Raw genomic sequence first — 18,843 nt, forward strand, 5'->3', positions numbered from 1 at the left:
TGTGAGAGGCGAACCTGCCCTTGGCCCAGTTCAATACAACAAACAAATGCCTCTGTGGGTGGGTGTCCTTTCCAGGTTTTTGTTTGCCTTCCTAAGTTTTTCATTTCCAGTTTTATTCTACTTTGGGTTTTCTTGGCGATTCTATTTCTTTGTTAAATTCTGTCATTCATGAATTGCTTTCATTATTCCATCCCACTGTACTTTCCCAGGTCTCACTTGGTGGCCCGGTAGATGGGTGCTGCTGTAGGTTGGTGGGTGGCAGAGACAAACAGAGGTGGGCTGGGAGAAAAGGCTGAGAGGGGTTTTCCGGAGACAATTAGGGAGATCCTGCTCACACCTAAGAGGTAGGGCTCCACAGGGAATCAGACGTAGGATGGAAAGGGAAGACCCGGTATGAAGGTTGCAGTAAGGCAAAGAATCATACAGAGAGACATATGGAGGGACCCAGGGTCTGAATTAGAAGTTGGAGTTTCCAGCGAGGTTACAAAATGCAGCCGCTGGGCGTGGTGGTATAAGTCACAGTGCAGCAGGCAGAGGCAGGTGGTGCTCCGCAGGTCTAAAGCCAGCCTGGCCTACACAGGTAGTACCCAGGTCAGCTAAGGCAGCGGGACTTTGTCAAGGAGGAGGAAGAAGCAGCAAATCCAGCCAAGGGTAATGCCAGCTACTGAGGGGGCTGAGGCAGGAGGATGGTGAGTTCAAGACCTATTGGGCTACAAAGTGAGTCAAAAGCCCGGAGTAGGCAAGTTGATGAGATCTGCAGCGCAGCTCAATTCCTAGCACCAAGCAAAGAAAAAGCAAGGCCCAGTGGGCCATGCCTGGAATCCTACCACTCCTAAGGCAGAAGCAAGTGGCTCTCTGTAAGTTTGAGGCCAACCAGGGCTAAATAGAGACTCTAGAGGAAGGGAGGGTGGGAGGGGGGGGCGGGGCGAGAATGAACTGTGGCAGAAGAGAAGACTCACTTGAGAGTTCCTTAAGGAACAGTCCCTTGTATATATAAATGATGGGCTTAATCTAGGAGGGATCGCTTCTTTACTTCCCCAGGACCAGCGTAGCACGCACAGCTGCAGTGGGCATCTGTTAACAGTTTCTGTCATTAACAGACTCTTGCCCCCACATCCCTAAAGGCTGAGCAGAACAAAGGACTCAGAAGCGGTTGTGTTATGAAGACTTCGCCCTTCCCATAAGGACACAGGTAAGGATTTCAGCTGAACACTTTCCAAACGCTGATGCCAGACGAGAGACAGCTTAAATGAAACCGCTCTCGAGCCCTAGAATTCAACAGCTGGCCAGACGCCCGTGAGTGCAGAGATTCATCTTGGACGAGAGGGAGTGAGGCCCTCACCTCGGGAATCAACCGCCTCCTCTTCACACTGGGGACAGAGTCTGGCTGGCCGTCGCTGCCCAGCTGCTTCCGCTTGCTGGAATCCTGGAGGGCAGTGAGGACGCTGTCCAGAGGGTGCTTCTCAGAGGCCCTGGAGTTCCGGGAGCAGTCCAGCGCAGCATCGTCGCCGTCTGCCTTCACAGTGTTATTTTTTAGAACTATGGCAGAGAAGAAACGGGGCTCAGTAGGGAAGACCAGGGCTGCCGGGAGAGCAGTAGGGGGTCTCTAGGTGGCAGGCGTCTGTGGGCCACACGTTAGCACTGTCACTAAAGGATGCTGCAGACTGGCACATCCCAGCAACATGATCTTTTCCCTACTGCCTGCCAGTGCTGTCTAGTATGATCACATTTCAATTCAAAGTGGGTTAAAAAGTCTTGCAGAGAGGAAATGAGCTGGGGGGGGGGGGCGCACCCTCATGTGTGTGGCAGATCTAACCAACCCAGAGCTGAGGACTCCAAAACTGGACTACGGCCCCACCCCTAAACAGTATCTCTGAGCTAAAGCAACTTGAAACAGGAGCTGCTAACAATGGGTAGGAAGGAGGTTTTTCATTAAATACACTTTAAAAACTGAGAGTATATGAATGTATAACCTATCCAAAAATAGTCAGTTAAAAACTTTTCTTTACCTTCTTCTACATCTTCACTGAATTCAGTTGAGTTCATCTTCTATTCCACTAAATAAAAAGATAAAGACAAGGTCTCCGTTTATTGCTTGATTTATTTCTTAATGTTCCTTACCAACAAGAGAAACTCCCTCATCCCCCAGCCCAGCTCTGGGAGCAATGATTAAGGGCTCTGCCACAGATGTAAGCAAGTGTGCCCCACCCCCACCCCAAGAGAGTGATCTGGGGTCACACTAAGTACCCAGCTGGCCTGGAGCTCCCTATGTAGAGCAGGCTCGCCTTGAATGCAGAGATCTGCTTCCTCTGTCTCCAGGGCTTGGATTAAAGGTATGCACCACCATGTCTGCAGACAGCCATGCCTTGCACCTACTTGGAGCCCGCTACAGACTATATGAACACGGTGTTGACTGAGTAATGTTCCTGAGCAAACAAACCGACTTTCTAAGACTCCAGTGTGGATGCTCTCCTTTTCATTCCTGTTTATAAATCCTGCCCAGGAAATACAAAGTTGAAGTGTTTCTACCAGTGGTGCATGCCTTTAATCTCAGCACTTGGGAGGCAGAGGCTGGTGGATTTCAAGGCCATCCTAGTTCCAGGACAGCCACAGCTCTACACCCACACACACACACACACACACACACACACACACACACACACACACACACACACACACAACCACCCTATATTAAAAAAACAAAACAACAACAAAAAGTAAAGTTGAGGGCGGGAGGTTGTGGTCTCAATAATCAGAGCTGATGGACCAGCACTCCAGACAGACTAGACACCTGTGCAGCTAGAGATGTGGCCAAATATGACCCCTACATAGTCAAGACACAGTCAGTCCAAATAGAGAAGTGCTCCAGTATCAGTGCATATGGATCCAGACAGCAAAATAAAAACAATGTAAACTATCTCATCAACAACTGTATTTATTAGATGCCAAAAATAATATTTTAGAGTTACTGAGCTAAAGGAAATTATTTATTAATTTCACTTGTTTTTTAAAAATAAATTATATTTACCTAAGTATATGAGTGTCCTGCTTGCATATATCTATGTATCATATGCATGTCTGGTAGTCACAGAGGCCAGAAGAAGGCATAGCATCCCAGGGCCTAGAGTATAGACAGCTGGAAGCCATCATGTGGGTGCTGGGAATTGAACCCAAGTCCCTGTAAGAGCACTTAACCACTGAGCCATCTCTCCTAATTTCACCTATTTTTAAAAGAAAGCTTTTAGAAAATTTAAAACTACACATGAGGTCCCACTATATTTTTACTGCACAACACTTGTCCGACCCTTCTTTCAGAAGCAACATGGAGGGAAATCCAAACAGACCAAATGTGGACTGAGGTAAGAGGAGGGGCTGGTGCTCTGTAGAGACAGAACCATCCCTGTCCAACTTCGCCTGCCAGGATAGAACTCACACCATCGCTGAAACCACCAGTGATTCTCTGGTATCCCCCCAATTCTACAAAAAACACCACACAAATCCAAGTGACATTTGGAAAAAATGTATTTACCACATCCTTTAATGTTGGTACTAGGGACTTGCGGGTCCTACAACTGATTAGGTAACTACAAACCTATGTTTTGTTTTGGTTGAGGATCAGAGGAAGTGGAAGCAGCGTGTATCTCGAGACATTTCTGTAACAGATGCTACTACAGCGTCCAGCAGACTATACGGGGTAGCCGCGGCCTGTCGTGTCTTCAACATGCTGTCTTTTAAAGAGAGTTTTGCAAATGGAAAGCAGAGGACAAAAGAGACAGTGTCTAGGTGATCTAGTCATACGTCAAAGTCGGTTAACAGGCTGTGCACGACTGTGCAAGAACTCCAGCACTCTGAGGAGAGGCAGGTGGATCTCTGAAGGCGTGGCCAGGCTAGCCTGGTCTACACATCAAATTCCAGGACATCTAAGGCCAAAGGATGAGAGAGAGAGAGAGAGAGAAAGAGAGAGAGAGAGAGAGAGAGAGAGAGAGAGAGAGAGAGAGAGAGAGAGAGAGAGAAACAGACACAGAAAGAGCGACCGTGCCTCAAAATAAAACAAAACAGCAGCCAAACCTAGTAATAGCAACACTTGCATAAAAGCAGTGTTCTAAGGAGTGGAAGCATTGCCCAGAATCAGACACCAGCCTTTCATCTCTGCATTACTGTTGCAGAGACAAAAGATGTATTTGCAATTAAAAATAATTCCCAGCCGGGCATGGTGGTGCAGGCCCATAATCTCAGCACTGAGGGAGGCAGAGGCAGGTAGATCTCTGTGAGTTCGAGGCCAGCCTGGTCTAGAAAGTGAGTCCAGGACAGCCAAGGCTACACAGAGAAACCCTGTCTTGAAAAAAAGCAAAACCAACCAAACACAAAATAATAATTCCCACATTGGGGTGATGCCCCACCTCTACCCCTCACTACCTGTGGCAGCTGGGAGTGCTGGCCCCGGTGGAGGAGGCTCAGGTGTGTGGTAGTTGGCAGAGCTGGCCCAGCCCCTCCATGGCTGCAGCACTTGGAAAACTGGGCAGCGCAGTGGAGCTGGCCCCAAGGGCATGAGAGCAGGAGAGCTGATCTTGCCTCCTGACAATGGCGGCACTGGGTGGCCTAGCCAGAGCAGTGCTGGAGAGCTCACCCTGGTGGTGAAGGTAAGTGAAAGCAGGCCCCACATCCAGGGCTATGAGTTGGGCCCACCCCAAAATCTGTATCATCTGGGAACAGTTGGAATGTCTCAGGATCTCCATGACACAGGAAGTAACAGGATAACCAGGAGGAGGCCCGGCAGAATGCAATAATGATGGTGTGAAAGAAGCCAGAGACCTCAGACCAGACCAATGACTCACTGCAATTAACAACTGCAAGTAAAGATATGTGGACGGGGAGGGGACATATTGTAGGACATGCTGTGACACACAATGGCTTCCATGATGAAATGTTTTTCTGTGCGGTGTGTGTGTGTGTGTGTTTTACTTTGGAGGGGGAGGTTGCAAGATCAAAGAGCAAATATGAGGAAACAGGGAGATCAGCAGGACTGAAGTACATGATGTGAAACTCACAAAGAATCATTAAAAGCTTAAAAAATAATAACCCCCCCACTCACAAAGCTATCTCATAGTCGAACTATACAAAGCAACTCCAGCAGAAAACAAAGTGTGTGTGTGTGTGTGTGTGTGTGTGTGTGTGTGTGTGTGTGTGTGTGTAGGTTTGGCTGTCCAGGACTTGCTTTTTAGACCAGGCCATCCTCAAACTCACAGAGATCCACCTGCCTCTGCCTCCTGAGTGCTGGGATTAAAAGCATGCACCACCACTGCCCGGCATTCAGAGATGACTTTTAGTGCCGACTTCCATCCACCTCAACAAGTAAGATCTTCACCTAAGATGGAGTCCCTCAGCAGTCAGGAAGTTGACAAATGCCAGGAGAGGAGTTCAAATATTACTCCCAGTCCAGCCTGGCGATCAACCCAGGGGTTTGGTCAGAAAACATACTTCAGGTCACCGGAGTGCCCAAGCCTGCTGACAGCCGCCTTTGGAAACACTGCCACACAGTCACATACCCCATTTCCTCCAAATGAGGTCAAAGGTCAGCAAAACAGGTAAGGAGAAACTTCTGACAGGCTGTCAGAAGCAGGTACTGTCTACAAATCACACAAGTTTTATTTTGAGACAGGATCTTGCTGTGTAGCCCAAGCTGACCTTGACCTTTAGGTAGCCTAGCTTGACCTTGAACTCCATTCTATCTATGCTGAGACACAAGCCTGTACTACCTGCCGAGCCCAGTTACACATTCTATTCTTGGGAGGAAAAGTAGGAAGGGAAGGAGACAGCAGATGGTTTGAGGGATAAAAAGTGCAAAGACTCTGGGTAGATGAAAAAGCACTCAGGGATGAACAGACACAAGAAGACAGGAAGATGAGAGAGACTTACTATCATATCTACCTACCTACTGTGTGCTAGTCACACAGGCAGCACCGTGGAGCTGAGAGGCAGATGGAATCTGTTGGAATGGGACTGGGCGAGCCAGATGTTCTGAACCATAGGAAGCCACACCAGAAAATGTAGCAGCTAATGGTGAGGCCCAGACCCTGACGACGGAAGAGCGGCAGCATGTGAGCCTCCTGCAGGCAGAGGGACTGGAAGGACCTAAGGCTTTAGTAAGAGGTGAATGGGCGGCCTGGTCTCCTGAACACAGGACACCCAGAGTGCTCCTGCTCTGCAACACTCCCTCTGCTCTGTGCTGAGGAGTGGGATGAGGCCCTGGTTGGTCTACACACAGCACTGCCTTAGCCCAGGGCAACTTTAATCCCAAACCTACAACAGAATGCTGAGCCAGGGAGCTTGCTCAGGGTCCCACAGTGACCAGGCTTAAAAATCAGTCAGTGTGTACCTCCTACCCAGGCAGGCAGGCAGGAAACAGAATGACCTGTTGTCCTCTAGGAAGCGCTTTTGAGGAACACTAACCAAGTTCCAGACCCAGGTCTTGTTTCCAGGAGCAGGTGAGGAACCCAAATCTCCTTTTGCTGTACGAACGCTACCTGAAAAGCGGGGCGGACACATGCTTGGAAAGACACATCCCTTCCCCCACACTGCAGGAAGCTTCCAAGAAGAGGCCTGGCAAGTCACACCCTGCATCCCCAGGCTAGTAGAAAGGAGATGTGTATCACACTGCTACCTCTACTTCCTGGTCATCTGCTTAGCAGAGGGTCACATGCTCTTTGTGGGTGGACACAGAAGACCCAGATGCCTAGCATGCCACAGACATTCTTTGCAACTGCAAACCGGTAGGTTATGGTGGAGCCAGCAGCTCCCACCACACTGTACTGTCGCCTGCCTCTCACTCCAGCACACTTCTTTTCAAAACCATGTTCCTCAGCAGACCTTAAAATTGAAAACATGCACACACACACACACACACACACACACACACACACACACACACACACACACACACAGAGGCACAAATAAATCGGTTTTCCCCTAATGGGGGCAGCTATTCCATGTACTTCAGAAATGTTTGAGCAAAGCAAGGGAGAAATAGTGATACTTGTCTCTGGTTAAAACGTCAAGTTGCACACCTGTAATCCCAGGCTCAAGGACAGCCTGACTTTTTAGCCTGTGTCCAGAGAAACTGTGGAGGGTTTGGGGGGTGCCTGTCTGGAAGCACAGTGCTTTCCTGGCACACCATGTCCTGGGTTGGAAGCCCAGCGCCACATACACCTGGCTGGTGACAAGACGTGGTAACTCATTCCTGAAGCATGCAGAATATAAGATGAAGGACCGCCATCCTCAGCTACACAGCCAATTCAAGGGCAGCCTGGGATATGAGACCTTGGCAGACACACGTGGACAGGGACGGACACACAACACACAACACACACACACACAGAGTCTGAAGCCACGCATGGTGGTACATCCCTGTAATCCCAGCACAGGAAATAATGGAAGTAGGTGGAGGAATAGCTGGGTCACCTACACCACACTGTGACTCCTAAGACCACCCTAGGCTACTATGTGTATTCCATGTACACAGACACACACCTACAGCTAAATTGTGAAATTTTTAAATATCACCTTGTAGTGGCTTTATCTATCATTATGGTTATTTTAAAATAATAAAAACTGAAATATGTTCCCCAGCTTTAGTTTTTCCCACCACTCATGATTTAATGGGGGTGGGAATGTGGCTTGACCTCTGAAAACCCTCCGCGTACTTGGTAGTTTTCTGTCAACTTGCCACCAGCTGGAATGATCTGAAAGGGAGCCTCAGTTTGCAAGAACACCTCCATGAGATCCTGCTGGGAGGCATTTTGTAAAACTAGTGATTAGTGGAGAGGGGCTGGAGCATTGTGGGGGTGCCGTCCCTGGGCTGGTGGTTTAGAAGAAAGCAGTCTGGAGCCAGGTGTGGGAGTCCACGCCTGTAATCCTAGCACTCAGGGAGGCAGAGGCAGGCAGATCTCTTGAGTTCGAGGCCAGCCTGGTCTACAACGGGAGTTCCAGGTCAGCCAGGGCAGACAGAGGAAAACCCTGTCTGGAAAAACCAAAAAAAGGAAAGAAAAGAAAGAAAAAGAAAGCAGTCTGGGAGCCTGGTGGTACTGGTGCACGACTTTAATCCCAGCACTCGAAAAGCAGACATAGGTGGATCTTAATGAGTTCGAGGCCAGTCTGGTCTACAGAGAGTGAGTACCGGGACAGCCAGGGCTACACACAGAAACCTGTCTCGAAAAGCCAAATGCAAAACCTTGGCCTCTGCATCAGCCTCTGCCTCCAGGTTCCAGCCCTCCTTGAGGGACTACGGTGCGGAAGAGTAAGCCAACCCTTTCTTTCTATTCCAGCTTGCTTTTGATCACAATGGTTCATCAGTGGTAACCCGTGCCAATCAGCTTCCCAAGTGACAGGACTACAGGTTTGCAGGAATCCATGCAACCTTTTTTTCTTTTTAAAAAAAACAAAAGGGAAATAAGGGGAAAATGGGAGGGAAGAATGGGAGGATATAAGGGATGGGATAACCATTGAGATGTAACAAGAATAAATTAATAAAAAATTAAAAAACAACAACAACAAAAAAAACAGGGTCTTACTCTGTAGCCTAAGTTGGCCTGAAATTTGCTATGTAGCCAAGACCAGCCTTGGTTTTAGGATAACCCTTCTGCCTTGGCCTTTTTATGACCATGACCTCTTCACTACCACTGTGAGGAAATATTTTGTTTGAGACTTTGAGACCGGGTTTAACTCCTGACTCTTCTGCCTCTACTTCTCAAATGCTGAGGAAGGTCACAAGATAGGCCACCACATCCAGCTGCAAGTATTTGTATTACATTTATTTATATTTGTGTGTATGTGTTGGGGGGGGGCAGTGAGGGCTGTGCCACAGTGCTCAAGTGGAGGTCAGAGTTCAACTTGTGAGAATTGGTTTTCTCCTTCCACCATGTGTCCCAGAAATAAAACTTAAGATGGTCAGGCTTTATAGCAAAATACCTTAACACACTGAGCTATCAGCAAACTCAACAGAGACCCAGACATTTTTTTTTTCCCTTTCAGGAGAGACAGAGTATTAATCAAAGAGTAACCAAAGCTATTGCTGGAGGGAGTAAATCCACCTACGAAATAAGTTTGTCAGTGTTCACCCAGATGTAACAATCTTTCTTATCACATTCATATTCTAAAGACCTTGGACTAGACCTTTCTATTACCCACAAGTCATCAAACACTGAGCCCTAAGCAGGTCAACAAAGCAAAGGTCAGGAGCAGAGAACTGGCGCGTGTGCACACACACACACACACACACACACACACACACACACACACACACACACACACACACACGCCTGTCGTCTGCTCTGGCCAGGGAAGATGCTGGTGTGGAGAGCTCCACTGGCCGATTAGTAACAGACAAACTGTACAAGAGGCTGAGCACAACTTGTAAGAGAACAAACCAAACGTGCCACAGACTGAGTGGCCTTTGATCACTGCTGTGTTTTCCTCTCCACAAAGCCATGAAGTCATGGTCTATACATTTCCTAAGCAGGTGGTTTCCAACCCTCAATCAGCAAGAAGAGACAGGAATTAAATTATGTGCAGAATTCAAACCAATTGTTCATTGTAAGGCTACCCAATTAATAGTAACATACTTCAACGTTCATTGGGGATATACCATGTAATGTTAAAAGGCCATAAGGCAGCTGGAGGGAAATATGCCAAAATGTTAATTATCTCCAATTAGCAAGATTACGGATGATTCTTCAGAATTTCCTCCACTTTCCAAATATTCTACAATAAGTATGAAACTCTTTGATAAAGAAAATAATTGTTTCGGGGTCCTTTTGTTTTTGAGACAGGGTATCACTACATAGTCCTGGAAGGTCTGGACCAGACTGGCCTCGAACTCTGAGATCTGACTGCCTCTGCCTCCCCAGCGCTGGGATTAAAGGCAAGCAGCACCCCTCCCCACTGCATTTTTTCAAAATGAGCTAAATTTCAGGGGAGGAACAAGTCTGCCGGATGTGGACGAGGCCAGGACTTAGTCACTTACAGGGTTTGCAACTGGATAAGGAAATCGATAGTCTAGCAGACACATTCACCTGTGGCCCACAGGTTGTATTGTAAATATGGCTCAACAAAAACTGCAAACAAGACATTTGGAACTTTCTTTTGTAATTTGTGACTGTCTTCATCATGAACTTCATTAATATTAGTATGATGTCACATTATTAAAAGACTGGACATGCTTGAATGAAGTCAGCAATTCATCGGGGTGAAAACGTATACTACTTGCTGGGCATCTTTGGTCAGAGCGACGAGACCATAAGAAGCGCTCTTTTCTTTGGAGGTCCTTGGGAGCTGAGCACCTGGCGGAAGGTGAGACGGGAGCTGAACAGAAAAGGAGTCTAGGAATGCTGGCCAGGTGGACCGTACGGAGGGAGCTATGCAGGAACCTGACTAGGGAACCAGCCCTTAAGAAACAGGATGGATGACGCAAGCAGGGACACCTCATGTGGCAATTCCTCTGGCTGGCCTTGAAGGACCACCGCCTCTCCCCTAACTGGTCCCTAGGTTCCAGAAGAACCGTTTTCTAGGGCTGCCAGTGGGTGGCTAGAATGGTGCAGCACCCATGCTTTGAGTTCGCCAGAACAGGACAAACGAGACCCTGTGAGGAGAGCAGGGGCAGCGTCACACAGGACGAGCAGCAGGCCAGAAATGACAAGTACTATGGGGCTTCGTAAGACTTTAGGGTTCAGTCCCAGCCAGCCGACCCCGGAGTCCGCTCCATTGAATCAGAAGCTGCCATGAGGGCTGCCAACAGGCTGAGGTGTAGGTCATGGGCTGACGAAGCAGTCCTGACCTCAGGCCATTCAAATACAAACCCTCCTCCCCTCAAGGGCTGTTTCCAGAAGCAATGCTATACACTCACTTCCAGACAGAGTACCCTGAGTCTGTGAGCCTCACGGGTAGGAAATAGCCATGTGGTGGCTTGTCAGTCCCTCACACACAAAAGGCAAAGCAGCAAGACTATGTTCCAATCATTTTAATGACAATGTTACTAAAAGAAACTCAAGGATTTAAAAGGCTTAGTGAAAATCAAAAGCTTCCTTCAACTCTTTCACAGTTGCTACACTGTAAGGCCTGGCTTCCCGACAGCTCTTGCTACATGCCAGAGCACCTTGTGCAGACGGAGACAAAGGGGTCCCCTCTGGACCTTAGAGGCTGACCGGGAGGCCAGGAATCAAGAGGGTAGACAGCCTCACTGCAGCCTTCTAAGGGAAGCCTGCTGGTTGCTTTCCCTACTCCCAGCCCAGATGCTTAACTGGCCAACCAGTGAGAGGAGCCCTTAGATGACCAAGGGAGGGGCCAAAGAACCTGCCCGAGCTGGGAGTGGTAGCGCACGCCTTTAATCCCAGCAGTCCCTGCACTCAGGAGGCAGAGGCAGGAGGATCCATGGACCTTTGTAGTCCAGCCTGGACTACAAAGTGAGTCCACGACAAACAAGGCTACAGAGAGAAACCCTGTCTTGGAAAACAAAAACAAAACAAAAAAGACAGAAAGAAAATGGAATTTGGCCAGGTATGATGGTGCGTATCCTTGATCCCAGCCATTGGCCAGCAGAGGCATGGGGACCTATTTTATTTCAAGGTCAGCCAGAGCTACATGGTTGAGACCCTGACTCAAAAAAAGAAAATAGAATTTGGGCTGGTGAAATGGCTTAGCAGTTACAGATCAGAAGGGGTCTTAAGAGGCAGAGGCAGGCGGATCTCTATGAGTTCCAGGCTAGCCTGGTCTACAAAGCGAGTTGAGGACATACAAGGCTACATAAAGAAACCCTGTCTTGGGCGGGAAAAAGGGGGAGGGGTCTTTAAATTCTGAGGAACTGAAATTACAGACAGTTGTGAGATGCCATGTGGGTACTAGGAACCAAACCCAGGTGCTCTATGAGAGCCACTGCCACTCTTAACCACAGAGCCATCTCTTTAACCCTGTTAGAACATTTACCATTTAATACACAGACAGAGTCAGACATGGTGGCGCACACCTTTAATCCCAGCACTCAGGAGGCAGAGACAGGTGGATCACTGTGAGTTCGAGGCCAGCCTGGTCTACAAAGTGAGTCCAGGACAGCCAAGGCTACACAGAAAGACCCTGTCTCGAAAAAGCAAAAAACAAACAAACAAAAACAAAACACAACCCAGACAGCTGCTTACCTGCCTAAGACTTAGTTCTTTCTTCTATGAAACGGAACACACCCACCTCACCCTCACAGAACTGTGCAAAGTATAACAAGTATAAAGGACATGGTGGTGGGCTGGAGAGATGGCTCAGTGGTTAAGGGCACTGACTGCTCTTCCCGAGGTCCTGAGTTCAATTCCCAGCAACCACATGGTGGCTCACAACCATCTGTAATGAGATCTGGTGCCCTCTTCTGGCCTGCAGGTGTACATGCAAGCAGAATACTGTATACATAATAAATAAATCTTAAAAAAAAAAAAGAAGACATGGTGGTGACACATAGCAGAGAGTGGTAGGGTTTGAGGATAATCCAGTCTATAGTCGTTTAGAGGCCAGCCAGGAATGCATAGTGAGGCCCTGTCCCAACCAACCAACCAACCAACCAGCCAATCAGTCGTCAATGGTGCCTGGCAAAAAGCACTCAATATGATGATGTCCTAGATTAAGTTTGAATCCAGGGAGATGGTTCAGTGGATGAAGATGCCTAGCATCCAGACTAACTCAAGGCACAGGACCCTCTGACCTCCAGGGAGATGGTTCAGTGGATGAAGATGCCTAGCATCCAGACTAACTCAAGGCACAGGACCCTCTGACCTCCACACCTGCGTCATGCCGCTCAGGCACGTGCGGTCACATACATTCATATAGTAATTAAAAAAAAAAAAAAAAAAAGTTTAAAGTAGATCCTAAATCTGAGACAACAATCTCACTATGTGGCTCAGCTTTCTTTAAACTTATGATATTCTTGCTTCCGACTCTGCAGCACTGATTTAAACATGTGTGCCAAACTTTACAGCAGTTAGTGGTTTGTTTGTTTTTTCTTTTTAAAAAGATTTTTGCTTTCTTTAAAAAAAAAAAAAACCTGCAAAGTTAAAACAAACGTCTTAAAGTTTATTAATCTTCTTTCAAATGAAAGAAACAAGCTGAAGTGAAGTGAAATCAAGTGTCTTCTCTGAGGACTGAAGACTGTTCCCATGCCATCTGCCCTCACAGGGTCTGTCTCTGGGTTCACAGGCCGGCTAAGAGCCTCGGCGCTCTCAGAACCGGCACTCTTGGCAGCGTCGGTGTACCCATGGGATTTGCAGGACATGTTTGCAGTGTGTTTCTATTTTTAGGCACATTTGCAGATGCAGTTTGAGAAACACCAGCTCTCAGAAAACCAGAGCAATTGCCCCTAAAGCTGTAATCGCTGCTGCCTCCCTTCCGCAGTCAGCCTCATCCTGCGGCAGACATGGAAGCACGGGCGCACAGCCCTAGCGGCTAGCCCACGTGCCTGAGAGCCACGGTCTAACCGGCTGGCCCCTGCACTTCCTGCATCTGCCTACTCGTCATACCTTTCTCCACTGATAGGTTCTCCTTAGGGTCCCTTGAGGAAGGGCTCCCCGTCAGACCTGGCTCCAAGAGGGCAGGGTGGGCAGCTGCTCCAGCATCCACTCCAGGGCTGGAAAAAGGGGACTATTTCTTAAGAGACGGAAGCAGAGTTTCCTTTGTGTTGCCCACTTTTCCAACTGTCCTGTCTTAGGAGCACACGAGCTAATTAGTGTTCTGGGCACAGCCTGGCCTCTTCAGGCAAGTTCTGGTCCAGCACTTGCTCCATGCTCAGACCAACAGTGCACGCATATGAGCGATGCAGCTGGCATAGTGCTCACTGATAAACGAAAATCAGGCAGGTGAAACAGGCGAAGGAGAAAGGTGCCATTGGCAGAAAACAAAACAAAACAAAGCAAAATGTAACAGTTTGGCCAGATTGAGTGTCTGGGGCAGGAGTTCAAGAGGAGCCCGGCTACAGTGTGACACTCTCAATCTTCCCTTCAGATTTAAGAGCACTGATTTATGGTTGGTAGTAGTACACTGCCTATAATCCCAGCGCTGAGTGTGCAGCCTGACCCCACACAGAAAGACAACGGAACCACGGGTTCTAGCACAGCCTGACCCCACACAGAAAGAGGATGTGGATCAGCCACGTGAACCTGCATGTCTATAATCCCAATGTCTAGTGGGGGAAGACGAAGGAGTGTGTGCTGGAGACCTGCTACATGACAAGAACCTGTCTCAACCCTAACCCCCAAATAAATTAAAAGGGAAAGGAAAAAGAGGGTTATAATCACAGGGTTGCTGAACAAACAGTTCTAAAACAAGTCTGCTTTTCAGACAAAATTCTAACATGCCAGTCACGAACCACCACTCCAGAAAAAAATAAATAAATAAAAAAATAAAGAACCGCCCCTCCCCCCCCCAAAAAACCCAACAGTGCCCTGTTTAACACACTAGAGACAGAATGCTAAAATGCGGAGCTCTTGGTTTAACTTGTGTGCATCCAGTTCCGGAACTCACGCGCTTTGGGGGTTGATGATCCTCAAAGAAATACTATATTGGAACCTCAAGTGGGGAGGAAGGCCTTGCCAGCTCCGGAATGGGGAAAGGCTGAAAGGAAAGTGATGCTCAGAACCTCAGAGACACTCACTTAGGTCTATATTCACTTGCTGGAAGCAATTTATCATCTAGGATAGGACAGATGGCTGACCACCAAGCCTGACGGCCTGAGCTGACTCTCTAGAACCCACACAGTGGAGAGCAACTCCTGTAGGCTGCCCTCTGACCTCCAGATGCACCACGGTCCAGGAGTGAAGGCGGCTCACCTTGTATCCCAGCATTTGGAAGGCTGAGAGGACAACTCAAGGTTATATCTGGCTGTAGAGTGTGGGCTACCTGAAAGCCTGTCTCAAACAGCAAAACCCCCAACAGGTGTAGTACACTTCTGTAATCCCAGCACGCAGGAAGCTGTGACAGGAGTTCTGGGTCACCCAAGAGCTAGAAAAGACGGCATGAATATATGTCCCTCTAAACATAGCAGAACAGAAAAGTTCTACTACTCCAAAAGTGAACCCTAAAACTAGCGAATCCCCAGTTATGTGGGTACAGTGTGATAAGAGTGCCAACCACAGTTTCACCTACAAAATTAAGGCAGAAACATGCAAATGAGCATGCGCACCAACACCCCACTATCCCCTAGTCCCCTGTACGTGTCACTGCTGGTTGGCTACCAACCTTTATGTTTTCATCTTCTGTAACTTGATGTTATGTGAAAATGTTGGTGCCTGTACAACTCATGAAAGCGTGCTGTATGTACTTCCCATCACTTCAGGGACTTTCTAGGCAATTCTAAAGAACAGTAGTCAGGATGGAATTTTAAAACTTTCATCCAATCAAGCCCTTGTCAAGGTTGAGTCCAAGCTTCCTCTTCCTAAATACTGTTCTGCCGGAACCATTCCTTTGATGAGAAAAAGGCTCCAGTGTCGGGCGTGGTGGCTACACCTTTAATCCCTGCACTTGGGAGGCAGAGGCAGGCAGATCGCTGTGAGTTTAAGGCTAGCCTGGTCTACAAAGGGGAGTCCAGGACAGCCAAGGCTACACAGAGAAACCCTGTAATGTGTGGATCTTTAACAGGATGTTATTCTGTCTTTAGGACTGACTGATCATGTGTGTGTGTGTGTGTGTTTGCACGCAGGTGCGCACATTAAGCTTTCCTGTTAAGTGACGTCAATGATATGGCATCTAGGACATGGGCATAGTGGCCACACCTTTAATCCCAGCCCTAGAAGGAAAGGTCAGGGGTGATGACAGTCAGGTACGTCTGAGTTCGAGGCCAGCCTGGTCTACAGAGCAGGTTCCAGGCCAGCCAGGCCTACAGAGAAACCTCGTCTTTAAAAACAACATGAAACGCCACCCCAGTCTGAGCTACACAGCCTCAGAAAACAACAGAAGCCAGGTGGTGGCTTCAATGGCGCACACCTTTAATCACCTCACTTGGACGGCAGAGGCAGTCAGATTTGAGTTTAAAGCCAGCCTGGTCTACAAAGTGGTTCACAGACCTCTTTCAAAAAAAGACCAAACAACAAGTGGTGGCATTTGGGAGGCCTAGGCAGGTGGATCTCCTCAGTTCAAGGCCAGCCTGGTTAAACAATCAAGCTCTAGGCCAGTCAAGCTACACAGTGAGACCCTGTCTTTAAACAAGCAAGCAATCTGCTGGGCGGTGGTGGCGCACGCCTTTAATTCCAGCACTTGGGAGGCAGAGGCCAAGAGGCCATCGCGTCTCAGGGCCAGCCTGGTCTACAGAGAGCCAAGGCTACATAGAGAGAAACCCTGTCTAGGGAGAAAACAAACAAAGAAAATCCCTCTGGTAAAGTCCATAATAGGTGAGGCAGGCACTTTGATACAATAAGACATTTCTTTTTGCCGTGTGTGTGTGTGTGTGTGTGTGTGTGTGTGTGTGTGTGTGTGTGTGTGTCTTCCCCCAATTGAGCCATTAGGTTTGGTGACAAGCACCTTTACTTGTTGAGCCATTTAACTAGCTTGCAGCAGTTAATGTGGTTCTGGCATTACTTGATTCCACCAGCTACCTCAGTAGAAGGAACTGGCCGCTCTGACCCCACCTTTCCCTACCTGCAATTCGAGGTCTTCCATTCAATTTGTATACTTTATGATCACCTACTAAGTTATCCGACCTGAGTTGGTCTGGTACAAATGGAAATATAAAAGTTTAGATTTTTTTTTTTAATTTATAATAATCTTGGGGGTAGGGATGTGACTTGGTTTGGTAGGGTGTTTGCCTCGCATAACTGAAGGCCACAAAAATTAGGTTCGGTAGGGCGTACTTGTAATCCCAATTTGACAGGTGGTGGGAAATCAGGAGCTCAAGGTCACCCTGGCCTACATTAAAAAGTTCGAGGCCAGCCCGGGGCCACAAGAGACTCTTCGCAAAAACATTCTGCCCAAACCCTAGTATTTTGGGAAACTGAGGTCCTGTAAGGTGACATAAACCTGTAAACTAGAAGCTGGAGAGACGGTGGTTCAGCGTTTAAAAGCACTTGTTGCTCTTGCAGAGGCGTGGGTTGGGTTCCCAGCACCCACGTGGCAGCTCACCACCATCTGTACCTCAGTTCCAGGGGACCAATGGCCTCCCCTGACCCCCCAAACAGGAGGCGGGCATATGGTGCACACATCTACACATAGGAAGTCAAAATACATACACGGGAAGCAAACGCTTAAAAAAAAACAAGAAAAACCCTAAACACCTATAAATTAAGGGTAGTCAGTCACAAAAAGAGAAAAACTGCAAGGATGTAAATGGAACGGAGGAAAACCCAGAACCTTCTCTGTCTTGGACGTACCGAGCTTGCCACAAGTTCTCCACTCTTCCTCCTTCTCCTGAAGTCTTTAGCTTTGGTGCACTCTACCCCGTGACGTGTTTTATTTATAGGAAAATACTCAAAAGTTACTTTTAAAAGGAAGTTTTCTGACTCCCAAATACTTAGCCCTAATCCAGAGCATCTTTGGCTAACCTCCGCCTCCAAAATTCTCCCAAGCGGGCCACCTGAGTGATCAAACTACTTCAGTAAAAACTTTTTAAAAACACAAACAAAAAAAAAAACACAGACGAGCCGGTCCCGGGCACACAAGGCCCTCACAACTCCGCACCGCACAGCGCCGGTCCCGGCAGAGCTAAGTCTGCGTGGGAAATCTCGCCCACCGTGGCGGAGAGAAGTCACGAGGAGCGGCGAGCGCCCCGGGGCCGGCCGGTTCTGCCCCGGGCCAGGAAGGCCTCGCGCCAGCCCGGGGTGCACACCCAGGGCGCCGGGTTGGGCCCGCCTCCAGCCGGGCAGCGGGAACCACGGAGCGCCGTGGAACGGCCCGGGAGGGCGCCGCGCCCCCTAGCGGCGGGGCTCGCCCCACCCGGCTCCCCGCCGCTGCAGCCGGCCTCGCTCCCTCCGCAGCCTCCCGGGGCAGCGTCCCTCCGAGCGCCGGCTCTCTCCGGCCTCCAGCTCCCCGCCCCCTCTGACACCCCAACACACGCCGCGCCGTACCCCCGCCGCAGGCCGGCTAGAACACCAGCGCCCCGGCGCCGCGCAGCTTCCCGGAGGGCCCTTGACCGCTCCATCGCGGGGCCCGGCGGGGGTGGAGAGCCGGCGCGCGGCGCGAGTGGGGCCGGCCTGGCGGCGGCGGCGCGGACCGTTCCACCGCGCGTTCTCCTCCCCCCCCCCCCCACCGTCGTCCCTCCCGCCCCGAACCCCACACAGCAACCCTCCCCGGCCGCGGCGCGCGTGCTCCCGGAACGCCATGGAGTCGCGGCGTTCCGAGCGGGCACAAAGGGGCGCGCGGCACAATGGGCGCGGCGAGCCCGTGGGCGCTCGCTCCGTACAGCCGCGCGGAGGCGGAGGAGGAGGCGGCGGCCACTCGCAGCCGGCCCCCGGGCGGGCCGCACTCACCTGGGACGAGAGTTGTTACTTTGCGGAGCGGGCCCGCGCCGAGTTCGGGCGCCACGTGCGGGGGGCGGGCGCGCGGGCCGCAGTGGGGGCCGAGCGCGCAGGGCCTGGCCGGGGCGGCCCCGCCGACTGGCTGGGGGCGGCGGGCGGGCGGGCGCCGTGTATTTTCCCCTCTTTGTGTGTGTCCGTGCGCTGCGCTCTCGCGTGACGTGACGGGACTCCGTGTGTCATTTCCGCACAAGGACACAGGAGCCCCCGCTGCAGTGGAACCTCAAGCCCTCCGCCCCCACCGCGCCGCCCCTCCCCCTCAGCGGGGCACACGCGGGACCGGCGGCGGCGGCGGCGGCACTCGGGCGTGAGCGACCGCGGCGGC

At 49.8% G+C, this 18,843-nt stretch overlaps 1 protein-coding gene across 1 annotated transcript in view; it reads right to left on the reverse strand.

Annotated features, from left to right (window-relative positions):
* Bend3 (BEN domain containing 3) overlaps positions 1–18,559 on the reverse strand; it is a 36,304-nt gene extending 17,745 nt beyond the window's left edge. The window contains exons 1-3 of the mRNA XM_051164296.1: positions 18,474–18,559; positions 2,010–2,057; positions 1,343–1,539 (exon numbers count right to left, since the gene is read on the reverse strand). Coding sequence (XP_051020253.1) covers positions 1,343–1,539; positions 2,010–2,046 — 234 coding nt within the window. The 5' untranslated portion in view covers positions 2,047–2,057; positions 18,474–18,559. The remainder of the gene's footprint in view (positions 1–1,342; positions 1,540–2,009; positions 2,058–18,473) is intronic.
* Positions 18,560–18,843: the final 284 nt, after the last annotated feature.

This window comes from Acomys russatus, chromosome 21, assembly GCF_903995435.1.
Source record: "Acomys russatus chromosome 21, mAcoRus1.1, whole genome shotgun sequence".
NCBI classification, from domain to species: Eukaryota; Metazoa; Chordata; class Mammalia; order Rodentia; family Muridae; genus Acomys; species Acomys russatus.